This window comes from Fukomys damarensis, unplaced genomic scaffold, assembly GCF_012274545.1.
Source record: "Fukomys damarensis isolate Sample0158 unplaced genomic scaffold, DMR_v1.0_HiC HiC_scaffold_23, whole genome shotgun sequence".
In the NCBI taxonomy this organism is placed as follows: domain Eukaryota; kingdom Metazoa; phylum Chordata; class Mammalia; order Rodentia; family Bathyergidae; genus Fukomys; species Fukomys damarensis.
This window is the reverse complement of record NW_022900935.1, coordinates 41342770-41363254: the sequence shown is the minus strand read 5'-3', so window position 1 is coordinate 41363254 and position 20485 is coordinate 41342770. Positions and strand designations below refer to the sequence as shown.

The 20485-nt window shown below is 46.4% G+C and overlaps 1 protein-coding gene across 17 annotated transcripts in view; it reads left to right on the top strand.

Annotated features, from left to right (window-relative positions):
• Positions 1-20485, top strand: part of Camta1 (calmodulin binding transcription activator 1) — a 696092-nt gene that overhangs the window by 652731 nt on the left and 22876 nt on the right. For 15 of the 17 annotated variants that reach the window (XM_033767633.1, XM_033767641.1, XM_033767640.1 and 12 more), the window contains one exon: positions 17916-18073. In XM_033767633.1, the coding sequence (XP_033623524.1) occupies positions 17916-18073 (158 nt within the window). Of the gene's footprint in view, positions 1-6; positions 105-16000; positions 16118-17915; positions 18074-20485 lie in introns of those variants that run through there. The other 2 variants (XM_033767642.1, XM_033767643.1) reach the window with 2 other exon arrangements.

Here is a 20485-nt window from a genome sequence, read left to right as displayed (position 1 = left end):
GGCGCCTGGGGGCTGTGGTTTGGAGCAGCCCCCAGGAGCGCTTTGTTTTGTGCGCAGCATGCGGTCGGAGAGCGGAGGGCGGAGGCGAGGAAGAACTTCTGAGGGTCAGTGCGGCTTGGTTTGCTCACCTGCAGTCTGGCCACAGGGGAGGGCATTCGTCCCCTCGGAGGCCCGCGCAGGGTGGCCCTCATGCGCTGTAGGAGCCGCGGTGATTTGCGTGGCTTTGCAGGCGGCAATGGTGGTGTTTGAGACTCTTGATGTCTGTTTACCGCCGCAGACGTCGTCAACACCAGTTTTCTAGGAGTGGGCATCAGAACAGATTTCTGAGAGTAGCATACCCTCCTTGCACGTTGTAATCAGTTGCCTCCCGGGGGAGTGGGGACAGTTGCAAAGTCCATTTCCTTTTGGTCCACGGTTACTTGATAGGATTCCTTTGGCCACCCGGACCTCAAGCGCCCCATTGAGTTTTTGCTTGAATGGGCTGCGTTCTACCGGCCAGGCCAAATCCTGATATTTTGAACCTGTGCTCCCAATAAGTTTTCTGTTGGTAAAATGTCTGTGCATAAAGGAGTCCTCTCTTCCCTGCCTGAAGGGATTGCTCAGTTTCCCTGCAGAGTCTGTGTCATACGAATGATCTGGAAACTGGGGAAGAGAAGAAATGAAGTGACACACAGCACTTCTTCTGGGGTGTGTTTAGAGGAAACGGTTATTATTGGAAGACCAGTTAGTCGATAACACATAAGCCTGCGTTTCTTTATTAGACGAAGGAAATAATAAGTTTAATGTTCTAGAAAATAGCATTCGTAAGATAGGCTCTTCCCAAATAAATTTAGCTTAGTAGTGGAAACAAGTAGAGGACTGATGTGGTTCCCAGGGGGGAACCTCGGTCAGCTCGTCCTGATTACTTACATTCTGGACAACCCAAGTGGAAACACAGTTTTCTGTTCAGGACGGATTGCCTTGGACTCAGGTTCTGTTACATGGGTAACAGGTGGAACCAGGAATTGTTTACCACCCATGAGAAGACGGTGAAGTAGAGCTGGTTGACCTTGAATCTTTCCCAAGTGCAAGGTAGGGGAGTGCTTCGGACAGCTGAGACTCAAGGACTCTGCTCAGTGCGGGAAGTGTACATTTGGGGGAGTCTGGCGTTTCCTTACGGAGCCATCATTTTGCTGCTGTGTTGGTCTTTGCTCTTGTGAACTTCTGAACCTGCAGCGCTGTGCTTGTGGGCCGCCTATTTCTGATGTCTAAGGGAGAGTCGTTCGTACATGTGTGTGACACACAACTTCAGGTGTCACCGAGTTCACTAAGGACCATTTCATTAAACTCGGGCGGTGTTGGTTTTCCGGAAGTCCTTTGTCCTTCCTCCGCTGTTCACTGTGTGTCTGCTCTGTCCTCTCACACTTAGAGCGGTTTCATGTTTGTATTCCATCGATCTTTTCAGAAGAGGGAGACTCTCTTAGTGGTGCCAAGGCTTCATTATTAAATATCAGCTGTGCATCCTGTCACACCACATAAACCTAATATTTGGGAGATTATTCCAGCTACGTGTTCCTTTGCCAGGAAGCTTCTGGCAGCCACAGACAATAGTTATTCGTACCCTACCTTTTTTTTTTTTTAAATGTTTCAAGGGAGCTCTTTGAGATTGCAATTATGCAATGAAGCAAGGTAAAAGTAGATGAAATAAAGGAGGACCAGGGAGGAGGACGATGAAGGCACAGGGAAGCAAAATGGAGATACTAACAAAGCTCATAAACACTCATTTTATAAAATCTTACATACTTTCTAGGGATAGGGCGCAAATTGCATTCCGTGCTGCTTGGCATTTGTAGAAAAGTGGTGCGTGGTTAGTCTTGTGTTTCCTGTCCCTTACGTGGAGTATACTTTCTTATTCCCCATGTAAGATCTCTTACGTGAAGTATACTTTCTTATTCTCCATGTAAGGTCTGACAGCCATGTGCGTTTTACGTGGTGACGGGAGAGGATGAGAGCATTGAAGATTGAGGACGTGCTCATTAGTCCGTTAGGTGACGCAACCAAGTATTTTCCCTTTAGATCATGAGGGTACCGGTGCTGTGCTCCTTATGCTGGAGCTCTGTAAGGATCCTTTGCTCTTCTCTGATGTGCCAATGTGTGGGTCAACATGGCAGGCAATCACGGAGATGCCTTTGGTGTTAGGGAAGCAGATAAGGAACGCTTCGAGGCCATGGTGTGACGCTTTGTAAATAGAGATTTTAACAGTGTGATTTTGAGGAGGATGGCAGCATGATCTTTTTTGATGTTTCACTTCAGTAAAATTACTTCTATGTACTGAAATTTTAGTTTTGAAAATATCACAATAACTATCATTTGTTCAATGTCACGTTGTCTTGTAAGCCTTGAAAATAGACCATAGGCTTGGACAGTGTTGTGGAGAATCAGCCCATTTTAAAACACTAACTACCTAGCAGTTAAACAAATTATAACTAATGACAGGTAGGTGTTTAGCCAGGATAAATGCTCGTAGGAGTTAATATACTGGAGTTATGCAGGAAGGCAGTATATGGAAGATGATGGTAAATAAGTAAATTTCCCCATTAAGCTAATAGTTATCAGCTGCTAAGATTAACCAGGCGGTCTCTCCTTTTTAACTTTTTCACCTGACTTTCATCACCTTCCAATTTCTTCCTTGCCCTTTGTGAAGTCAGGCCTTTGCCTCGCGCTCCACGGGTCTCTCTCCTTGTTCTCAGAGCCTCTCTTACATTGTGTCCTGTTAGGGAAGGCTTTCCTGCATCTCCTGGGTGGGCTCCAGAGGTGAGAGGAGCCGGGTGCCTAGCCTATGCCTCACCCTAGGATGCCTGGTACAGTGAAGTCTGGGGATGGGCGTGCCATACACAGGCAGACAGCTGGCACACCTGGTGCTGTGAGTTGGAGAGTGTGAGAAGCGTGAGATGATGTGTTTCAAGTCTCAAACAAATCTGATCCAGCCTCGTGTATTCAGTCTTGTCCATTGTTAGTTTAGGCATAGACGTCACATGACCTTCCATTTGGGACAGTTCAAGGTCCCTAGTAGATTTGAGTTTTCACTCGAGGGGTCTTGAGGTGGCCCTAAAAGTCCTGAACGCTGTGTGTGTGCAAAATAACTTGGGTCAGACACCTGGATCATCATCTCAGATTTCTTAAGATGGGCTGGAAGCTCACTGCTGAGGGATGTGTTTGGCTAACAGCTGGGGTTTTTTTCCATTGCTAAGGTAAGATGGGTACTGGTTTTGTGTTTCAGCTTCACTATGAACTAAGTGAGAAATCTTAGGATTCTCTGGATTTCAGTCCCGAACTCATTTCCAAACTCATAAGAAATCAGTTTAGGGGAAACAGAATCGTCAGTTTTTTGGTTGTTTTGTTGTTTTTTTTTTAATCAGAATGCATTGCACATGGTAAGTATTGATTTGGAAGCTTTTGTTTCAGATTGCGTGTGTGTTGTATCTGTGTCTGTGTCTGTGTGTGTCTCTACTGTGTTCTGTTTCTTTCTGTGGGCCACAGTCAGAAAACTTTGAAAGCCATTGGGCTGGATAATTCCTAAAGTCTTTCAATTCTAGTGTTCTGTGGCGATTTTCCTCTAGGACGCTGCATTTGATGCTGACTTAAAGCTGTAAAGAGTTAAGACAACATCTCTATTTGTGTAATTCAGCAACAGATGGTCCCCTGCTTGGCTAGAGCTTAGTATACCTTTTGTAGCTTTCTGATTTCTTTGGGTGATCAATGTTGAATCAGGTTTTGTTTGTTTGGTACTAGGAATCGAACTCTGGTCTTTGTGCTTGCAAGTCAGGCGGCGGCAGAACCATTGAGCTAAATCCTCAGTGTGAATCAGGTTTTAAATAAGAGCGATGGCTTGTTTCTGCCATCATTTACCCCACATTTTATAGAGAAATTCTTGTTGCATTTATGTACTACTACAATATATATTTAATGATAGGGAATAACTTTTTATTTGTAAATAGAAGCTGGACTTCATTTAGCAAAAGGATCAACATCTCATTTAATTGATTCACTTAATACCTGTCTTTCAGCTGCAAGTAACAAAACGGCAACCCAAATTGCCTTACGAAAGGGACTTTACTAAATCTCATGAAGCCCAGATTTGAAATTTTCTGCAAGTACATCTGGTTCTGGTTGCTCAAGTGATGGCATTAGAAACCCCTCTCCCTCTCTCAGCTTTGCTCTGTGTTGATCTTACTGCCATGCAGGTCCCTGTCCTTCTGCAAGTTTAGCATATGTCTCTGGGAATAGAGCTCCTCTTCCCCAGGAGCTGCAGGAAATGTTCTGCCTCTTACTGGCCCAGCTAGAGTCAGCCCAGCTAGTGTCGGACCACTTCCCTGGGAGGCACGGCCTGGAGTCGGGTTGGGGTCAGCATCACCCAGACATTGCATAGATCAGCGGTAGCTCCCTGTCTTTTCTGGCTGCTATAAAAAGTACCATGACAGGCAGCTTATAAACAACAGTAGGTTATTTCTCCTATTCCAGAGGCTGGAAGTCCAGGATCAGGCTGTCAGCATGGCCAGGTTCTCCTGGGTGACACACTGCCAAGTTGTGTCTTTACCAGGCAGAGGAAGACCAGGCTGCTTTCTGGGATCTCTTTCAGAAGAACACTAATATTATTCACAAGGGCTCCACCCTCATGGCCTGATAATCTCCCAGAGATCTCTCCTGCTCCTGTCCTCAGCTTGGGGTTATGATTCCATCATATAAATGGGGGCAGAGTGCAGGGAGCCCCAATACTCAGTCCATTGCATTCTGTGAAAGAAACGTAAGGAGTCATGTTCAGAGAGGGAGAAGTCCTAGGAGCTGATACTTCTGGGTCCTCACGCTTGTCTCAATTTTCCTGAAAGCACCATTCATTCTGAAACCCTGGAAACTCATAATAAGGCTTTATTCCATGTTTTATCTTTGTTCTATTTTAATTAAGGAGACACCGGAACCCATTTAAATAAGAGGCGATGCCAGAACCTGCCTCCTTTACCGAATCTTTAAATAGTTGCTAACAATTCCTAGAACCATTTTCAGAAAATATGATTCAGTTCCTTAATATTATACACTGTGGTTTAGACTAATTAGCAAAGAATTTATTTAAATATCCTTTTGTGTTTTCTAATGAAAGGAAACCATTCCACTTGATGCCATGATGTATGTGTGTGTGTTTAAAAGGTGTTTAGCTAACAATGTAGAACACAGGAAGTTTCCAGCCTAACACTGATGATTCTAAAAGCATGTAAGTCAGTTGAATATTTTCCAGGTAAACAGTACAACCTATGTAGGTTTCCAGGATAGCCTGGGGAAGAAAACATTTTGAGCCCATAGTAGGTACACTTGGAGTGAAAAAATAATTAATATATGTCCATGTTTATGTCATGTATACTGTAAAACATTGAACCACATAACCTACATAGTATCTCAAGGTGCAACATAACACGTAAAATGTTTCAAAACAAGTGAGATGGATTCACTTTTCTATGTTAAGTGATGTTGCCTGAACAAAAATTTATGTAGGCAGTAATAAACATTTGATAGTTTAAAAGGAGAATGACGTCAGTAAATGGAAATGTTCTGTGGTGAAGATTCTTAATTCATAGAGAATTCTAAGTGGCTCTCTGAAAACACAAAGCCTAGTACTGTAACATTTTAGAATAAAGCCAGGGAATAATTTCAGTTTTTTTGATAACATAATCTTAACATTCTTCTTATTGTAATCTTCTATAATTACAATCTTATTTTTATTCCTAAAAGGAACAAGGAAAAAAGTGAGACAGAAATCCTTCACAGATGCCTTGCAGAGTCAGAAGTGGAGGGGAGGCTAGAGTTGTGCTGGTAACTGCCAGCCCTTGTCTGGAATTAGCTCTCCAGGGTGGGATCCCAGGATCTTAGGGAGGAGGTGTTGGGTCCCACAGTTTCCCGTGTGAGGGCCTGGGTGTCTGTCTGTCTGTCTGCTTTCTGATGGTGGTGACCTAGTTCATTTCAGCTCAGGGTTTTGGTCCAAGGTCACAGGCTATGACTGGCAACGGCCACTGTGCAGCTACCCCATCCACCCTTTCATCACATGAGTGGAATAAGTCACCATGAGGGTAGAGCCCCAAGTGCCTCTCAGACTTCCCATCTGGTCCTCCGGCCTCATATCCCATAGCAGGGATTAAATTTCAGACCAAGTTTTGGAGAGGACAAACCCTCTTTGCACCACAGCACTGGGTGACACACGCCATTAACCCACTTGACTTTTGGGGTCGTTGGCAGGCTCTCGGCCTAGCCTGGCAAGCACAGGTGAGGAAGGGTGTGGACTAAGGATGTTCCAAGTCTCACTGTCCAGGGAGATCTCTCCCACACAGACCACCAGACATGCAGGAAGTGCCTCTTGTTATTGATCACTCTGTCTGCAGTTTATACTGTACATTAGCATGCTGAGGTTCAGAAGAGTCTTACAGAAATGAAATGTAAATGTATTAGTTGTGTTTAACCTAGTATGGTATTTCCAAAACATCTGTGAGGGAACATTGTGTTTTCAAGGGCTATGATCAGTGTCTCATGAAGAGTGCTCTGTAGCCTTCCCATTGGGAAATACTTTTGACAGGTCCCACAAGATGATCCCAAGTCTGGAACCAGGGACTTCCCATGAGCCTGTGAGGCCCCTGAAACTGAGCGTGAGGTTGTGTGTGTGTGTGTGGTATGTGTGTTTTATATGTTTGTCTCAGCTCCCCCTGCCCAGGAACTGGGGAACTGAACCTGGGGCTTCTGCACTGAGCCACATTCTCAACCCTTTTTATTTTTCAATTTGATACCAGATGTCGTTGAATTGGCTGGGCTTCTCCTACCTCATCCTTCCAGGGTGCTGGAATTAGGGATATGTGCCACCACACCTAGCTGGAGACCACCAGCCCATGGCCAGAAGGAGTAGGAATCACTGCTGAGGGTTCTTATCTACAAGAGACACCCCACTTCTCCACTTTCTCCTGTCTATATATTTTACATCTGTATAGGGAAATTGCTTAGCAGATCCAGGCAGTTACTCCAGTAGTTCCCACAGAAGAGGCCAGGCTATAAAGGGCCAGCCAACCTTTGCGTATTGTGTTCATTGTTGAATAAGTTAAAAAATTGGCAGCTGCTCTCTTTCCACCAGAGATTGTGGAAAGGAATTACCTGTGCGAGACACTGCCTCTTTGCCAGACTCCAGATACATTTATTACCAAGTACAAAAGAAAGCAACATGTTATTTCATTGCAGTAAACAAACTGAAAATTCAGGGCCACTGATCTGCCAAAGAGAAATCAACTGAGAGTTACTTAATGATAACTTACAGCCAGCTAAATGTGGAAGAGTTTTTCCCTTTAAAAAGCCAAGGATAGGCAACTCATCCAGGTTTAGAGTTAGAAATCAGAATCTTAAAAATACTGCTCAGTAAGTTAATAGAGATGAAGTCTAATTCCCCTAGGACTTCAGCATGCCTTCTGGGAGTTATGAAGTTGGACCACCCTGGACCTTTGTTGGATTGCTCCTATGGCGCAGTGCTTTGGTGTTAACACTAAGCAGTAATAAACATTTGAAACTCAACATTGCCTGTGTCACAAGGATGTTGAAATCCATTAAATCAAAGCACCCTCCTTATTAGGCTCTAGGGGTAGAAGTTTCTTTCAGATCTTAGTGCTGGGGAAGGTCATGTGTCCAGAGCGGAAGACCCACTGTGATCTTAAAACTAATGGCCTGCCTCTTTCCTTTGTTGGTTAAGGTAAGGCAAAATCAGGTCTCATCTTTAACCGTTTTGGATCACTTTGTGTATTTTCTGTACAGTAGCTTGTTTGAGCTTTTGTCATCCATGAATCTTAAGTTTTCCTAATGTAATCTGCCATTAATCATTTGCGTTTTTATCAGCTGCCTCAGACATACATGCCCAGGTCAAGGATGGTGCTAGTTAGACAGGGGCAGGGCAAGAAATAAAGAGGTCTAGGGGGATGGATTGGGACAGGTGTAAGACTTGAATAGGCTAAAGTGATTTCATGTTAATAGGCCAGATTGTGTTTTTTTATATGTTAATTGTTATCTTGGTTAATAACCCACCCAGGGGCAAATGGTTTGACAAAAGGTGACCCTAGAACATTTCCTGCATAAGATAAGCAATGTGTTTGCAGTCTTGTTCTGTGAATTCCCTGACTCTTTGTTTAGAAAAACCTTATAAAAAGTACCTCAGCCCCTGAACAGTTGCCTCTCTGAGCCACCTGGCTCCGGGAGTGCTGTCTGGCCAGACTAATAAAGGTCTCTTTACCATCTAGCCTGGTGTGTTCCTTCCTGGGTTTCTCGGTTCTCTGTCGTGTTCCCGGAGCCTCGCTGGGTGTTAGGGCCCAGCATCGTGGAGGCCTTTTGGCTGTTCACGCTCCGTGGAGTGGAAGTGAGACTTTAGGTCTTACACAGGGAAGGAAAATCAGAAGTGAGGAGGAAAGGAGACAGTGATGTGTCGAGTTTGGCAGTGGGCACTTTCACAGGACAGCACCCATTGTCATTTGAATCTGTTGCTAACTCTTGCTCTGCTCCTAACCTGCTCACTCCCTCAACCTTTTGACTAACTGCACTGAGTGGGGTGATTTGAGACACCCACTTTGGGGACCTCCACGAGGATAGCAGGGTAGGAGAGACTCGGGTGCATCCTGCTTAATGGAAAACACTGAGCTCCTTGTTTGGCTGCCTAAACTCAGATGCTTATTCGGGCCTCACTGATGTGGGATTTTCGAACATCAGGACACTGGCCTGGGTTCTGGTGCCAATGGGATGGGACGTGAGTGTACACGAGCTTCTTCCGAGGCCGCACTGTGGGTGTGAGAACTTTGCAGACACTGGACGCAGCCTGGGTGTGTTCTGATGTGGATGAGCCAGGGGACCCCACAGTCTCAGGGTCAGGACATGACCACAGAGAAGAGAGCCCAAAGACTGTACACTTCTCAAAGCTTTGGTGCCCTTGGAGAGACACTTTGTGAATACAATGGTCAGTTTGTTGCATTGTTTTTTTAAAAAAGTTTATTCTCTATCAGAAAGCCCTATAATAAATTAGAAAATAATATTTTAAAATCATTTCATCTTTTAGGACTTACTTAGCATGACCTGTATTTTAGGAAATCACTTTCTATTAAAATATGTGCGTTTGGGGTGGGGGATTTAGCTCAGTGGTGCAGCTCCCTCCCTTGCAAGCGCAAGGCCATGAGTTCAATCCCCAGTACCAAAAAAAAATAGGCGTTTCTCTCTATTCACTTGGAAGGGACTTCATGTATGTTCATTCTAGGTTTGAAAAATGTTACAACATTCTGTAAAAAATAGCCAATGTTTGAGTTGTGAAATGGAAGTGTGTCTTTGTAGAACCCAGTGGTTTTTGTGTGTGTGTGTGTGTTGTTTTGTTTTTCTTAATCCACATTTTTGGAACACCTTGGATTTGAACACTTCAAGTTAGCAGGGTGGCTGGGAATGTCTGCAGATGGTGACCATGGTAAGCTGAGAGCAAAGCCTGCCAGCCTCAGCGATACTGCAGTGCATGGAGAACGAGTCTGAAACAGTGGAGGAGGAGGAGGAGGACTTAGCCAGCACCCTGAGCACTCAGGTTCTCAGCCAGTATCAAAAACTGCCAGAAACTCAGGACAAAACATCTGCATGAATAGAAGTCCTAGCTGGCAGCAGCCAGGATGATTTTGTGCCTCCTCCCCAGGTATCATGGTGCAGCACGTGTTTCCTTTGGCCTCATGCATCCCTCTGCCCCCCATTGTGTCCACCCTAACCAAGGGGAGCCCTCGTGTCCTGACAACCAGCAAACAGGAGTATTAATGTGTGCTGGGTGTTTGGTTTTCAGATGCCTAACCTTGGGCCGGGGATGTAGCCCAGTGGTTCCACTGCCTGCCTTGAAAGAGTAAGGTCCAGAGTTGGATCCCTGGCACCAAAAAAAAAAAAAAAAAAAAAAAAAAGTCGAAGCTTGTTACATTTAGGGGGATTTGGTAAAGGCGGCCAGGTGACAAAGCAAGAAACTGCTTTTAAAACCTTGGCTGGGAAGTCAACATCCTCGCAGTGTGACTAACGGAAATGAATATTTTGTTCTATTTTGTCTCTGGAGCCCTCCCGTGTGCTGGGCAGTCTTCTGGGCAACAGGAGCCCAGCAGTGACCCGGATGGACACACACCCACCATCCTCGGAGGTGACAAGATTCCTTTTGCTGCTGCCTCTTGACCCGAGTTCCTGCACACAGGCTCCTTTCTTGCCTGGGTTGCGGTCCCTAGTGGCTGCCACAATGTTGCACCTCAGCTCAGCCCTGGGGTGGTTTGCTGGAGACTGTGCAGGGGTTCTTTCTATCCCTCTCTCCACATCAACCTCTAAGTGGTTTTTGAGAATTCCGGACTGCACAGAATAATCTGCAGGTGTTTAATTAATATATTCACACCTCCTGACAATTCCTGTGTGTTTTATAGTTTCAGCCTGCCCCCCCCCAAGTTCTTGAGTAACTGATTTTCCTTTATACAAAGGATTTAAATTGCCTTGTACTTTCACACCCTGGTTAGATTGTTGCTTTTCTTTTAGAGGCCTCATGATCTTTTCTGCTAATATGTTTTCCTCTTTGTTCTGTATTGATTTCACTGTTACTACTTTAGGAGGCGTGTTGTTATTTTTTTTAATTGTACACTAAAACTATTTAGGCAGTGTCCTCTAAACTGGCTACTTTTTGAAAAGTAAGCAAACTTTAAATGTCAAGGTATTTGGTAGACTATGTAAAGATAGGGCTGGCCCCTGGGGGCATATGCCTATAATCCCAGCAATGAGGAGGACCACACGTTTGAAGCGAACCTGGGTTACCTAACAAGACTGTCTCAAAACACCAGCTGCCCAACAAACAATAGGTACAGAGTGTATGTCAGAGTTGTAATCTCTTGTGCACCCGCATTAATTAGCTGCGGTTTTACTACTGTTTGTTCCAGTTGTATTTGATCTTCTGTTGACAGGAGCATCTCCTGCATTAATTCAGGGCACTCTTCTGTGTGTTCTGAGTCTGCTCCTCAGGGCTACTGCTGGAGAAGTGTGAAATGTCTGCCCTCACAAACCTCTAGCCTTAGTATGGAAGGATTTTTAAAGAAGAAATTATTTCAGGTGTGCTGAGTTGCTCTTGTAACATTTTGTCTCCCAAGTGCTGTTACTTGTTTGAGCTGCATCTTTAAATGATTTTTCTGCCCATGTCTAAGACTGATTTTGTGAATACGGCAAAATGACCAAAGAGAAGAAATAGGAGTCCAAACAGTTACACAAATGAAGGGAGTCCAAGAAGGATTGCTGATTTCCATTCTGATGCCTGGGCACAGAGTCTTGGAGAGTTTTTAAAAAATGGAGTATGGCAGTTTTTTCTAAGGCTAAATTTAGCCATTGCTTTGGAAAATCGGAGTGGTACAGCTTGTGCCTTATCTGCTCCGGGCCCTTCCCCTTTCCTTTGCACTTGGACATCTTAAATGGCTCGCTGGGGAGGAGCAGCTTAATGGACTGTAGTTGCCTCATTTATTCTGGGAAGGAATTAAGTGACTTCATTTTCCCTGTCTTTCTGAGCTCCCTAAAAAATTTAGGAGGTTTCCTAAGCAGCAGTTACAGTTCCCTACAGAAATAGTCTGAGTCATGCCACCTCCTGCTTCATCAGCCCTTCCCTAACAGCACAGCCAAGGGCTGTAAATGGAGTGAGAGATGGCCTCCCGCTCCATCCAAATAGCAACAGGAGCTCATGTGCACTTGAGCTACAAATAACGCGTTTTAAAATAGCAGATGGTATTTGATGATTGCTCCTTCATTCATTTACCTGCCAAGGCAGAACTTTGTCTTCTGCTCTGGCAGCAGGGCCTGGGCAGCTCAGCTCACCATTGTAATAACAAGAGCTTTCATCTGCGTTAGCCCAACTGCGGGCATTCAGGGCCACGTTCTGGTCATGTTCCAGAAAATGCTTTTGTTGTTGTTGACTACAATCAGGACGACAGGTGAGCACCTCAGCTGCACCTGAGGACTCATTAAGCACTTTCATTACTAGTTACACGGCTCCACTTGTGCGGGTCATTTGTATTCCAGTGAAAAGGTTGGCGCCTAAAAGTTAGGGATAGGTATTTGTGTCTGGACCAAGTCAGCTTTTGCTCAGTGTTGCTCCATGATTTCCTTACCTGAGGTGAAATGGGATGGAACCAGCTGAGTAAACCAACTCTGCTTTCTCACCTGCGATCTGGTCAGCACCGTTGTGTTTTGACTGGGCCACCAGCTGCTCCACTGCAGGTGCTGGAACTTGGGGTTAGTGCTCCAGCCACCTGGGCCCACCTGGGACTGGATTGCAGAGCTTGTTGAGTCCCTGGTCCATCAACAAGTGAGCTGATCAGTCAGCTGGCCACCTGACACCCAAGCTAGGAAAGAAGGTTCCTTGCTGTGAGCGCTCCATCTTGGTGCCAGGGTAAAGACAAGGTCACTACCTTCACAAAGCCCACTATCCAGCCTGTAGTCAGGACGCAGGGACTATACATGTATTGGCCAAGTGCTGTTAAAGCTGTCTTAGGTACTTTTCTCCCACAGCTGAGACACAGTAACCAATACCCAGAGTTAAAGGGGAAAGGTTATTGAGCTCACAGTTTGTAGAGGCTTCAGTTCATAATCTTCTTCTCCAAGGCAGGGTGGCGTGGCAGAGGGGCAACCGTTCCCGGCAGTGGAAGATAGCCAAGCAACAAGAGACTGTCACCAAGTCTTTTTGCCCCTTTTTATCCTATCCAGACTACCCAGATGAGGGTGGTGCCAAGTGGACTGGTGTAATCATATGGTCCAGGTTCAGCCACCTCATCCACATGAGGCTTTGCGGGGACAGCTAAGCACAAGCCATATGCAAAGGCAAAGGGCAACACGTAGGATAATGGCATGGTGGAAAGAAAAGCATTCAGCATCCAACCTGGGTGTAGATCTCTGTCTGCATACTTAGAAGTAGTGGGGCTTCGGATAACGAACATTTTCCAAGCCTCTGCTTTCTCCTCTGTAAAAGCAAATCTTTGAGTTGTTTTGAAGGTCAGAAATAATATATGGAGAGTGATTGGCTTACTGCAGACACTCGGTAGATGCTGTTAATAACAACGGTGAAGTGATGTTTGTGAAGTTGACAGCAGATGGGGGGAAAAGGTTGGCATTAGTAAAGGCCCTGAGGCATGGAAAATTCCTGATGGATTTGGAGAACAGTGAGCTGGAGAGAATCCCCCCAAAACGTAGTTGCTTGAGAACATTCTGTGCCACACCTGAGTTTATATTTTATAGGTTCAAAGACAAGAACTTAGCTCTTTAAACTGAATTATCTGATATAAGGTTGGGGACAATCCTGTGTGGTGTTTGTTGCCCAGCACAGCCATGAAAATCAGTTCCATTTTAAGATTACAGCGAGGTGTGCAGAATCTAGAGGAAGCAGGAGGTGCAGCTGCATGCTGAAAGCCAGCAGAGTCTGGTTTGTGGCTGGCTTCTCAGCTCACTTTCTTACAGCAGACGCCCAAACACTGGGATTCTCCACTTTGACAGCAGCAAATCCCACCCTTTCTAAACTTAGCACATACTGTGGGAGTCTTCATGAAATCTTTGACTTTAAAACTTTGGTGTTGCTTAGGAATTTTAAACATTTAAGTGATCATTAATTTAGGACATTTAAAAAATCTTTTAAGAGTTAGGAATACCTGTGAAAGAGCTAAAACATGTCCTCCTGACTGGTCTGTGGCACTTTTCATAACAGCCCTGAGGGAGAGACAGGGAACCAGAAGTGGGCAGTGTACCTAGCCCTTCACTGACTCTTGGGCTGGTGACTGGCTAGAAAATAATTTCATCTCTTATATTTTTGTTAAAATTTCATCTGGAATTCAAGTCTGAACTAAAAAATTTCATTCTTGATACTTTAAAAAAAGCTGCTGAGGTTATGTCTTTTTTTCTTGTTTTCTACTATTGCTGGAAAATGGTAGGAACTGGATATGTCAAGGCATTTAGATGTACTGCTCCACCCTCACGATCCAGGTGTGAGGTTGGGCCTCGTGGTGCATGTCTGTAACTCCAGCACTCTGGGAGGCTGAGGCTGGGGGAGTGGAGAACCTCAACCAGAGTGAGAACTGGGTAGTTTCTTGCCAGGAAAACCTTTCTGTTGTGGCTTTGCTTTTGCTGTGTTCAGATCGTCCCTGCCCACCCAAAAGTTTATCCTGTCCCTGGGGCAGGCAGGGGCTTGGCTTGTAGCTCAGCCCAATTCTGAGTGTAGTGATCACAATGTAGCCTCCCCCTGCACATAAACTGCAAAGAGTCACGGCCTTTTTTTGTGTGCTCACGAAGGTCCTGTCACTTTGTCACTTGGAGCTCAGGTGTCCTTGTGAGTCTGTGAACTGTTGTGGTGATCCTATGGCACATATGAGGCAGCCAGCTGTTGAAATCTCTGAAAGGCTGGCCATCAAGGGTCCAGGTCCAGCGGCTCCTGTGAGGTGGCCCCCGTGTTTACATAGACTACTTAACGTTTTCATCTTCTTGGGCAAAAAGGCTGAAGGGGGTGGGTGTCCATCCCTGTACAACTCGTTTGTCATCCTCTCCTGTTCAGCAGGAGGACACAGGCATCACCAGAGCAACCCTGTGTGCAGTTCTGTGTCCACCTCCAGGTCCCTTAGGGAAGACAGAGGCAGTAACTTGCTTCTGTGGAGACAGATGGAACCTAAAACTTCTAGATACAGACCGAGGTTGGGGCCAGACTGCCAGCTTTGTTTGCTGGGCCCCCTGGAGACTCTTGCAGCCTTTTACCAGCTCTAGGTCTCAGGTGCTCCCAGAAACAGGCACTGCTGGCTTTCTCGTTTTTTTCCAGAGACCAGTTCAGCCTGAAGGATGTCCCCTCGCAGGCCTGTAAACCTGAGTCAGTTTTGGCTTTGTTTGAAGAATCGTGGTTAAGAACGGGGGCCAAATTCATCAGGCCCCCACTCTACATGTACCTTATTCCTCCATCTCATTAAAATTTAATTTAACATTAATTAAAAATTAATTTAAAAATCCAGGTTCAGGCTAGAGAGATTATGTCTTACCATAATAAAGCTAGGATGGGCTGGGGATTTAGCTCAGAGGTTCTCCTGCCTGCCTTGCAACTGCAGGGACCTGAGTTTGACTCCGGGTACCAAAAAAAAAAACCAAAGCAAACACAAATGTGGCTTCTGACTTGCCGGTTGTGGAAGGCTCTGGTTTTACCCATGTAACCAAGCCTTACAACTGAGAAGCTGAGCCCAGAGCTGCTTAGCAGGCAGGAGGGGGGCGGGCAGCACAAGACACTCGGCCCCTCAGTCACTTCCCTTGTGATCGGGTCCTTGCTGTGGCTGTCACTCCCGTCTCCTCCTGGAGTTGGGCACTGTGATACTGTTGTGCATAGTATGACTTTGTTAAGGGTCAGTAACTGGTGCTGTGGATCTTGGCGAAGTGCTGCTCAGAGCCGCTTAGTAATGCGAAGGTGCTCACCGCACGGCCACAGGCAGCATGGCTGGGAACCTGGGCACAGAAGCCACCGCCTTGGTGCTGACACTGAGTCCTGGTGACTGGGTGTGTGGTCCCAGCGGTGCAGGTGTCCGCTGTATCTGTGTTGGGCCGGGAATAGCTCTGCGGAGTCAAAGCTCCCCCAGAGAGGGTAGGCAGGCTGTCCGGAGAGCGGGTGGTGCTGCCCAGCTGACCAGAGTGCAATCAGTGCCTTCTGGCCCACTGCTGTCATGTGATGTCAGTCTTGACCTCCATACGAAGCTGCCAGAATGTGGGCCTGCAGAAGATGCACACTTCATCCAGGCCTTCTCAAGGGTGTGTGTCAGGCTTTCTGCGTGGGCCCTGGAAGCCCCAAGTCGGGCCTGGTTCTGTGCAGAATGAGCAGGAGTCAGACGTGGCCCACAAAGGACAGCGCTCATGCTGCTCTGCACCAAGTCCTGACGAGGAACTGCTTCTGCTCTGCTGGCTTCACTCACAGGCCTGCGCCCTGCGGGATTCCAGGTGCCAAGAGAGGGACCTGAAGTGAGCCGCCAGTGCTGCCCAGGAGTCCCTTGGAGCTCTCTGCTGGCGGCCTCAGTCAGGTCTTCCCCAGCAGGATTTGTTCCAGGTTAGTGATCAGCTGCTGACTGCTGCCTAGACATGTTGCCTCTTCTCCTCTGAATATGTGGAATTGGAACAAAGATACTATTCTCTTTGAAACAACAGGCGTTTTTTTCCTGGCATTGTTACTACAAGCAAATACTGGGATTCCTGAAAAACAGTCTTCCTCCTGCTTTGTGGTTTAGCAAAGCCAGATCAGTCAGATTCCGAGTTAGTGCCAAAGATTTGTCCAGGAGTGGGGTCTCCTCTGTTCTGAGCAAAGCCCTGGAGAGGTAGGATGCTCTCTCCCCTGTGCCAGACGCCTCTCTCCCTTCCCCTTCTCCTAGGGAGGTTAAGCTCCTGAGCCTCAGGCCACAGTGGGCCTGCTACTTCTGGTGTGGTCCTGAACAGTCAGTGCCAGCTGTGTGCAGGCAGCGTTGCAGGGGGAGGGGGCACTGGCATGAGCAGCCTTTGAGGGTCAGCGCCACCCACAGGCCTTGGGACTCATGCCAGGATGGAAAAGAAAGCTGGCGAAATAGCTGGGGCTATAAGGTTGTTCCTTTTTGTCATGCAGATGCTTGTGCTTTGCAAATAGTGGTGCATTTAGCAGGGAGATCTGCGCTGTCCCCAGAGCCAGTGTTTCTAGACTTGGCTCGTTGCCTGAAGATGGTGAGCCAACAGGTTTCCCTGGGTCACGCATGTTCTAAGCACATGCGCAGAGCAACTCAGCAGGTGCAGTTGCCCCGGCAAGCGCTGAGGAAGCAGTGGCTGCATAGGTTGTGCAGCTATCACTTGGTGGTGCCAGGGCTTTGAGCAGCAGTGCATGGCCAGGTCCTGCCCACCTCTGCAGCTCCCTCCCCTCTCCTTCCTTGATGTTCTGCCGGGGTCCTCTGCCGGTGCTGTTCCCTTCCTAGTGCCTGCCACGTCCGGGCCATCTCGTCCTCCAGGTTGAGCATTACCTTTCCCAACTTGGCCGGAGTGAGGTTCTCCTCACTCCGAGTGCTGCTTTTCACATTTCCTGCCTTCCCCTTGTTCGCTGTGGAGGACCTCGTACTTCATTCATTAAAGTCTGTTGAGTGCAGAAAGGTGCTGATGATTTTGATCATGGTTTCGGCTTAGTACTGTGTACTTGAGGCAGATCAAGTCTAATGTGTGTACTTGTGTGTGTGCCCATGTGAGTGCCACCTCTGTGGTGCAGAATCACGCTCTTGAGTTACAGTCGCACTTCCAGCAGTCTCATCCCATTGTCTTTTCTCCTGTGGAGCTGAAACCTTTGTCAGTGTTGGCCCATGACTGAGACCAGTGGGAAAAGGAATGTGTAGGGGTCGTGGGCTGGGAATGAACAGTTCCTACAACGCCGTGTAAAAGGTAGAGCCTGGATTAAGACAGAAGTGAGTTTTTTGTTTTTGTATAAACCCAGTGTTGGATAGAACAGATAATACTTTTAAAGTAACCTTCCCTTCACCTGAACAATCACCACCTTTCGCTGCCATACATGAAACTGTATGTATCTCATGGGCTTGCTGCAGTGCCCTTGCCACCAGGTCTCTGAAAGGTTTCTGCTGGGGAGTCTGACCCAGAGGAGTGCAAAAGCAGGAGCTTTGACACGAAGCAGTCTTGCATTCCTTCCGCCAGGCGCTGAGGGCTGCTGCTGATGCCCCTGTCGTGTGTGAGGGGCTGGGGTGGCCTCCTACCCCTGTGGGGGCGGCCTGGCCGGGGCTGTGGTCTGGGCTCTGGTGACATCACTGCCAGTCTCTTGGATGCTGGTGCCATCAGCGAGCACAGGCCACAGGTCTTGTCTGACTCCTGCTCCTGCTGTGCCCTAGATAACCAGTTCAGAATGTCCATCCTGGAGCGGCTGGAGCAGATGGAGCGGAGGATGGCCGAGATGACGGGCTCACAGCAGCACAAGCAGGCCAGCGGAGGTGGCAGCAGCGGAGGAGGCGGCGGTGGTGGCAACGGGAATGGAGGAGGCCAAGCGCAGGTGTGTAGTGCCCAGAGCCCTCTTGGGTGCTTGTGCTTTATTCTTCCAGTTTGCAGCTGGCCCCAGGTCCTCTGCTGCTGCTGCTGTCACTCCTGGATGAAGTCCACACACTTTACAGTATCAGTGCTCTAAGGGTTAGGCTGTGTGATGGGAAAGAGTCTGAAGACATGGGGCTTCTCAGGTGCTTACTCCCTAAGCCCCAAATCTGGTCAGTCTCGGAATTCATTGCCCTGCCCGGTGGGAAACGAGGACGCCCAGTTAGAAGAGAGGCCAAGTGGAAGCTGAGGCTGCCAGGGCTCAGAATTAAACTGAAGCCTTTTTCCTTTGCATTTTGGATCTTCTTAGGGATAAATAGATACCACAGTTGAATTCAGTGATGCAAGAAGATCAGTATGAAAAGGGCCTGAGAAACTGTTCATGGAATCACCGTTTGGCAGTACCTTAGAGCATCTTCCGTGTACACTTTTTCATAAGCAGCTTGAAGAATGTTACATTGCCAAGCACAGGGAAAGTACCAAGTACTATTTCAGTACCATTGGTCTGGTTATTTGTTCAGGAGCTTCCTTTGGGGAAAGTCTCCTAGGCAGACACTGTTTATCAAGAGACCATAGTGATAAAAGGCCTGGTAGTATTTCTTCTAATACCTAGCCATTACCTGAAAACCTTCAGTAATCTCCCTCTTCATCAAGATAAGCAAATTCCTTTGCCCAATTCTTTTTTTTTTTTTTTTTATAGCACTGGGAATGGACCCAGGAACCTCAGGCATGCTAGGGAAGTGCTTTTACCTTTGAGCTAAAGCATCAACCCCTTTTCACAAATTTTTAATTTTGAGACAGAGTCTCGCAAAGTTGCCCAGCCTGGAACTTGCTTGATCCTCCTGCCTTAGCCACCTGAGTAGCTGGGATGATGGGCCTGGCCTTCCTTCACCCCTAATTTTTTTTGGATTGAACCCAAAGCTTCACGCCTGCCGGGCAAGTGCTCTACTGCTGAGCTACAGCTACATCCCCAGCCCCAGTAATTCCCTTTTTGAGTGAGTTTTTTTTATGATACTTATAAATATCAAGTGTTAATAATACTTTCAGTGTAACAGTCGTGGATGAAAACAACCCCAAGAAGCCAACTTCCTTTGTTCAAAAATTTCTTATTTTTCTGTCTTTTGGAAATAAACAAAAGATTTGGCACATAGTAAATTATTGTTCAGCTAAGCTTCGTTTTCATGAAATAATCCTAAGTTCTGTAGGAAAGATAATTACCATTTAATTCACCACATGGCCAAAATGAGAGGTTTCCATAAAATCCTTTGTCCTTTACCTACAAAATTGCACAAAGAAAGTGGTATATAAAGTCATTTGAAAGCCCCATTCCTGGGCAGCTTGACCTGTTTTGCCCTGACCTCATAGTAACTGCTGTTGAACTCTTGGCATCATCATAAGTTGGTATCAATAAATCTCTCTCTCTCTCTCTCTCTCTGATGAATATGATGGAGACATGGCTGCTTTTTGTGTAATGCAGAATCCCCTCTTTGTTCACCAGCTGGGGATTTCCGTGCATGCAGACATGTGTCTGTGGTATGTACAGAACAGCTGTGCCTGACCTGCGTAGCTGCGGCCAGTCTACAGGCTGGGAGTGCCCGACTGCACTCCTCCAAGATGTTTTTCCTGCTCTGATGAGGATGACAATACATCCATCATCTGCCTTTATTTTTTGAGGCATTTTTTCCAAATTTGAAAATAGCAATGAAGAACAACAGTAACTCTGTAATAATTGAACAATATGGAATTTATTACCAGAAAAAAACACAACACCAGAGATGCAAATTGGGATAGAAATGCCATTTATTTGGGAGAAAGTTAAACAGAAAAACTGCTGTCACAGAGGCTCAAATAAGCCACTGACATTGCTAACTTTTTGTTTTTCTTCCCTTACAACTGATTCACAGAAAACCATGTGGTTAAAATTCATGAATTTCTCTTTTTTAGGTGCCTTTATTATTAATGCTCAAATCTCAAGACCTCTCATGCTTCCCCAGTATCTGTAAAGAATAAAAATTGTTATTAGATACTCTGAAGCATTTCTTTAGGGAAGAAAACACCCACATGTAAGTGACTTGACCTTCTTTCAGAACTATCAAGAAAGCCATACATCCACATGCACTAGATGGTAACAGTAATTTATTGTTTGTTTCAACTGGAAGGCTGGACTCCTTTTCATTTAGCAATGTACGCTTTCCCCAAGACAGTGTGACAGGCACAGCCCTAGCGCCTGCTGTCAAAGGCAGGTGCCGGTGGAAATCTCCTTGTACCACGGCTGCGCAGGTGGTGCTGGGCCTCTTACATTCCTGCCTGGCGGTGCAGGTCTCTGTTCTCAGGTTTTATGTTTTCCGTCTTGAGTTGCTAAGCATCCCACTCAGCA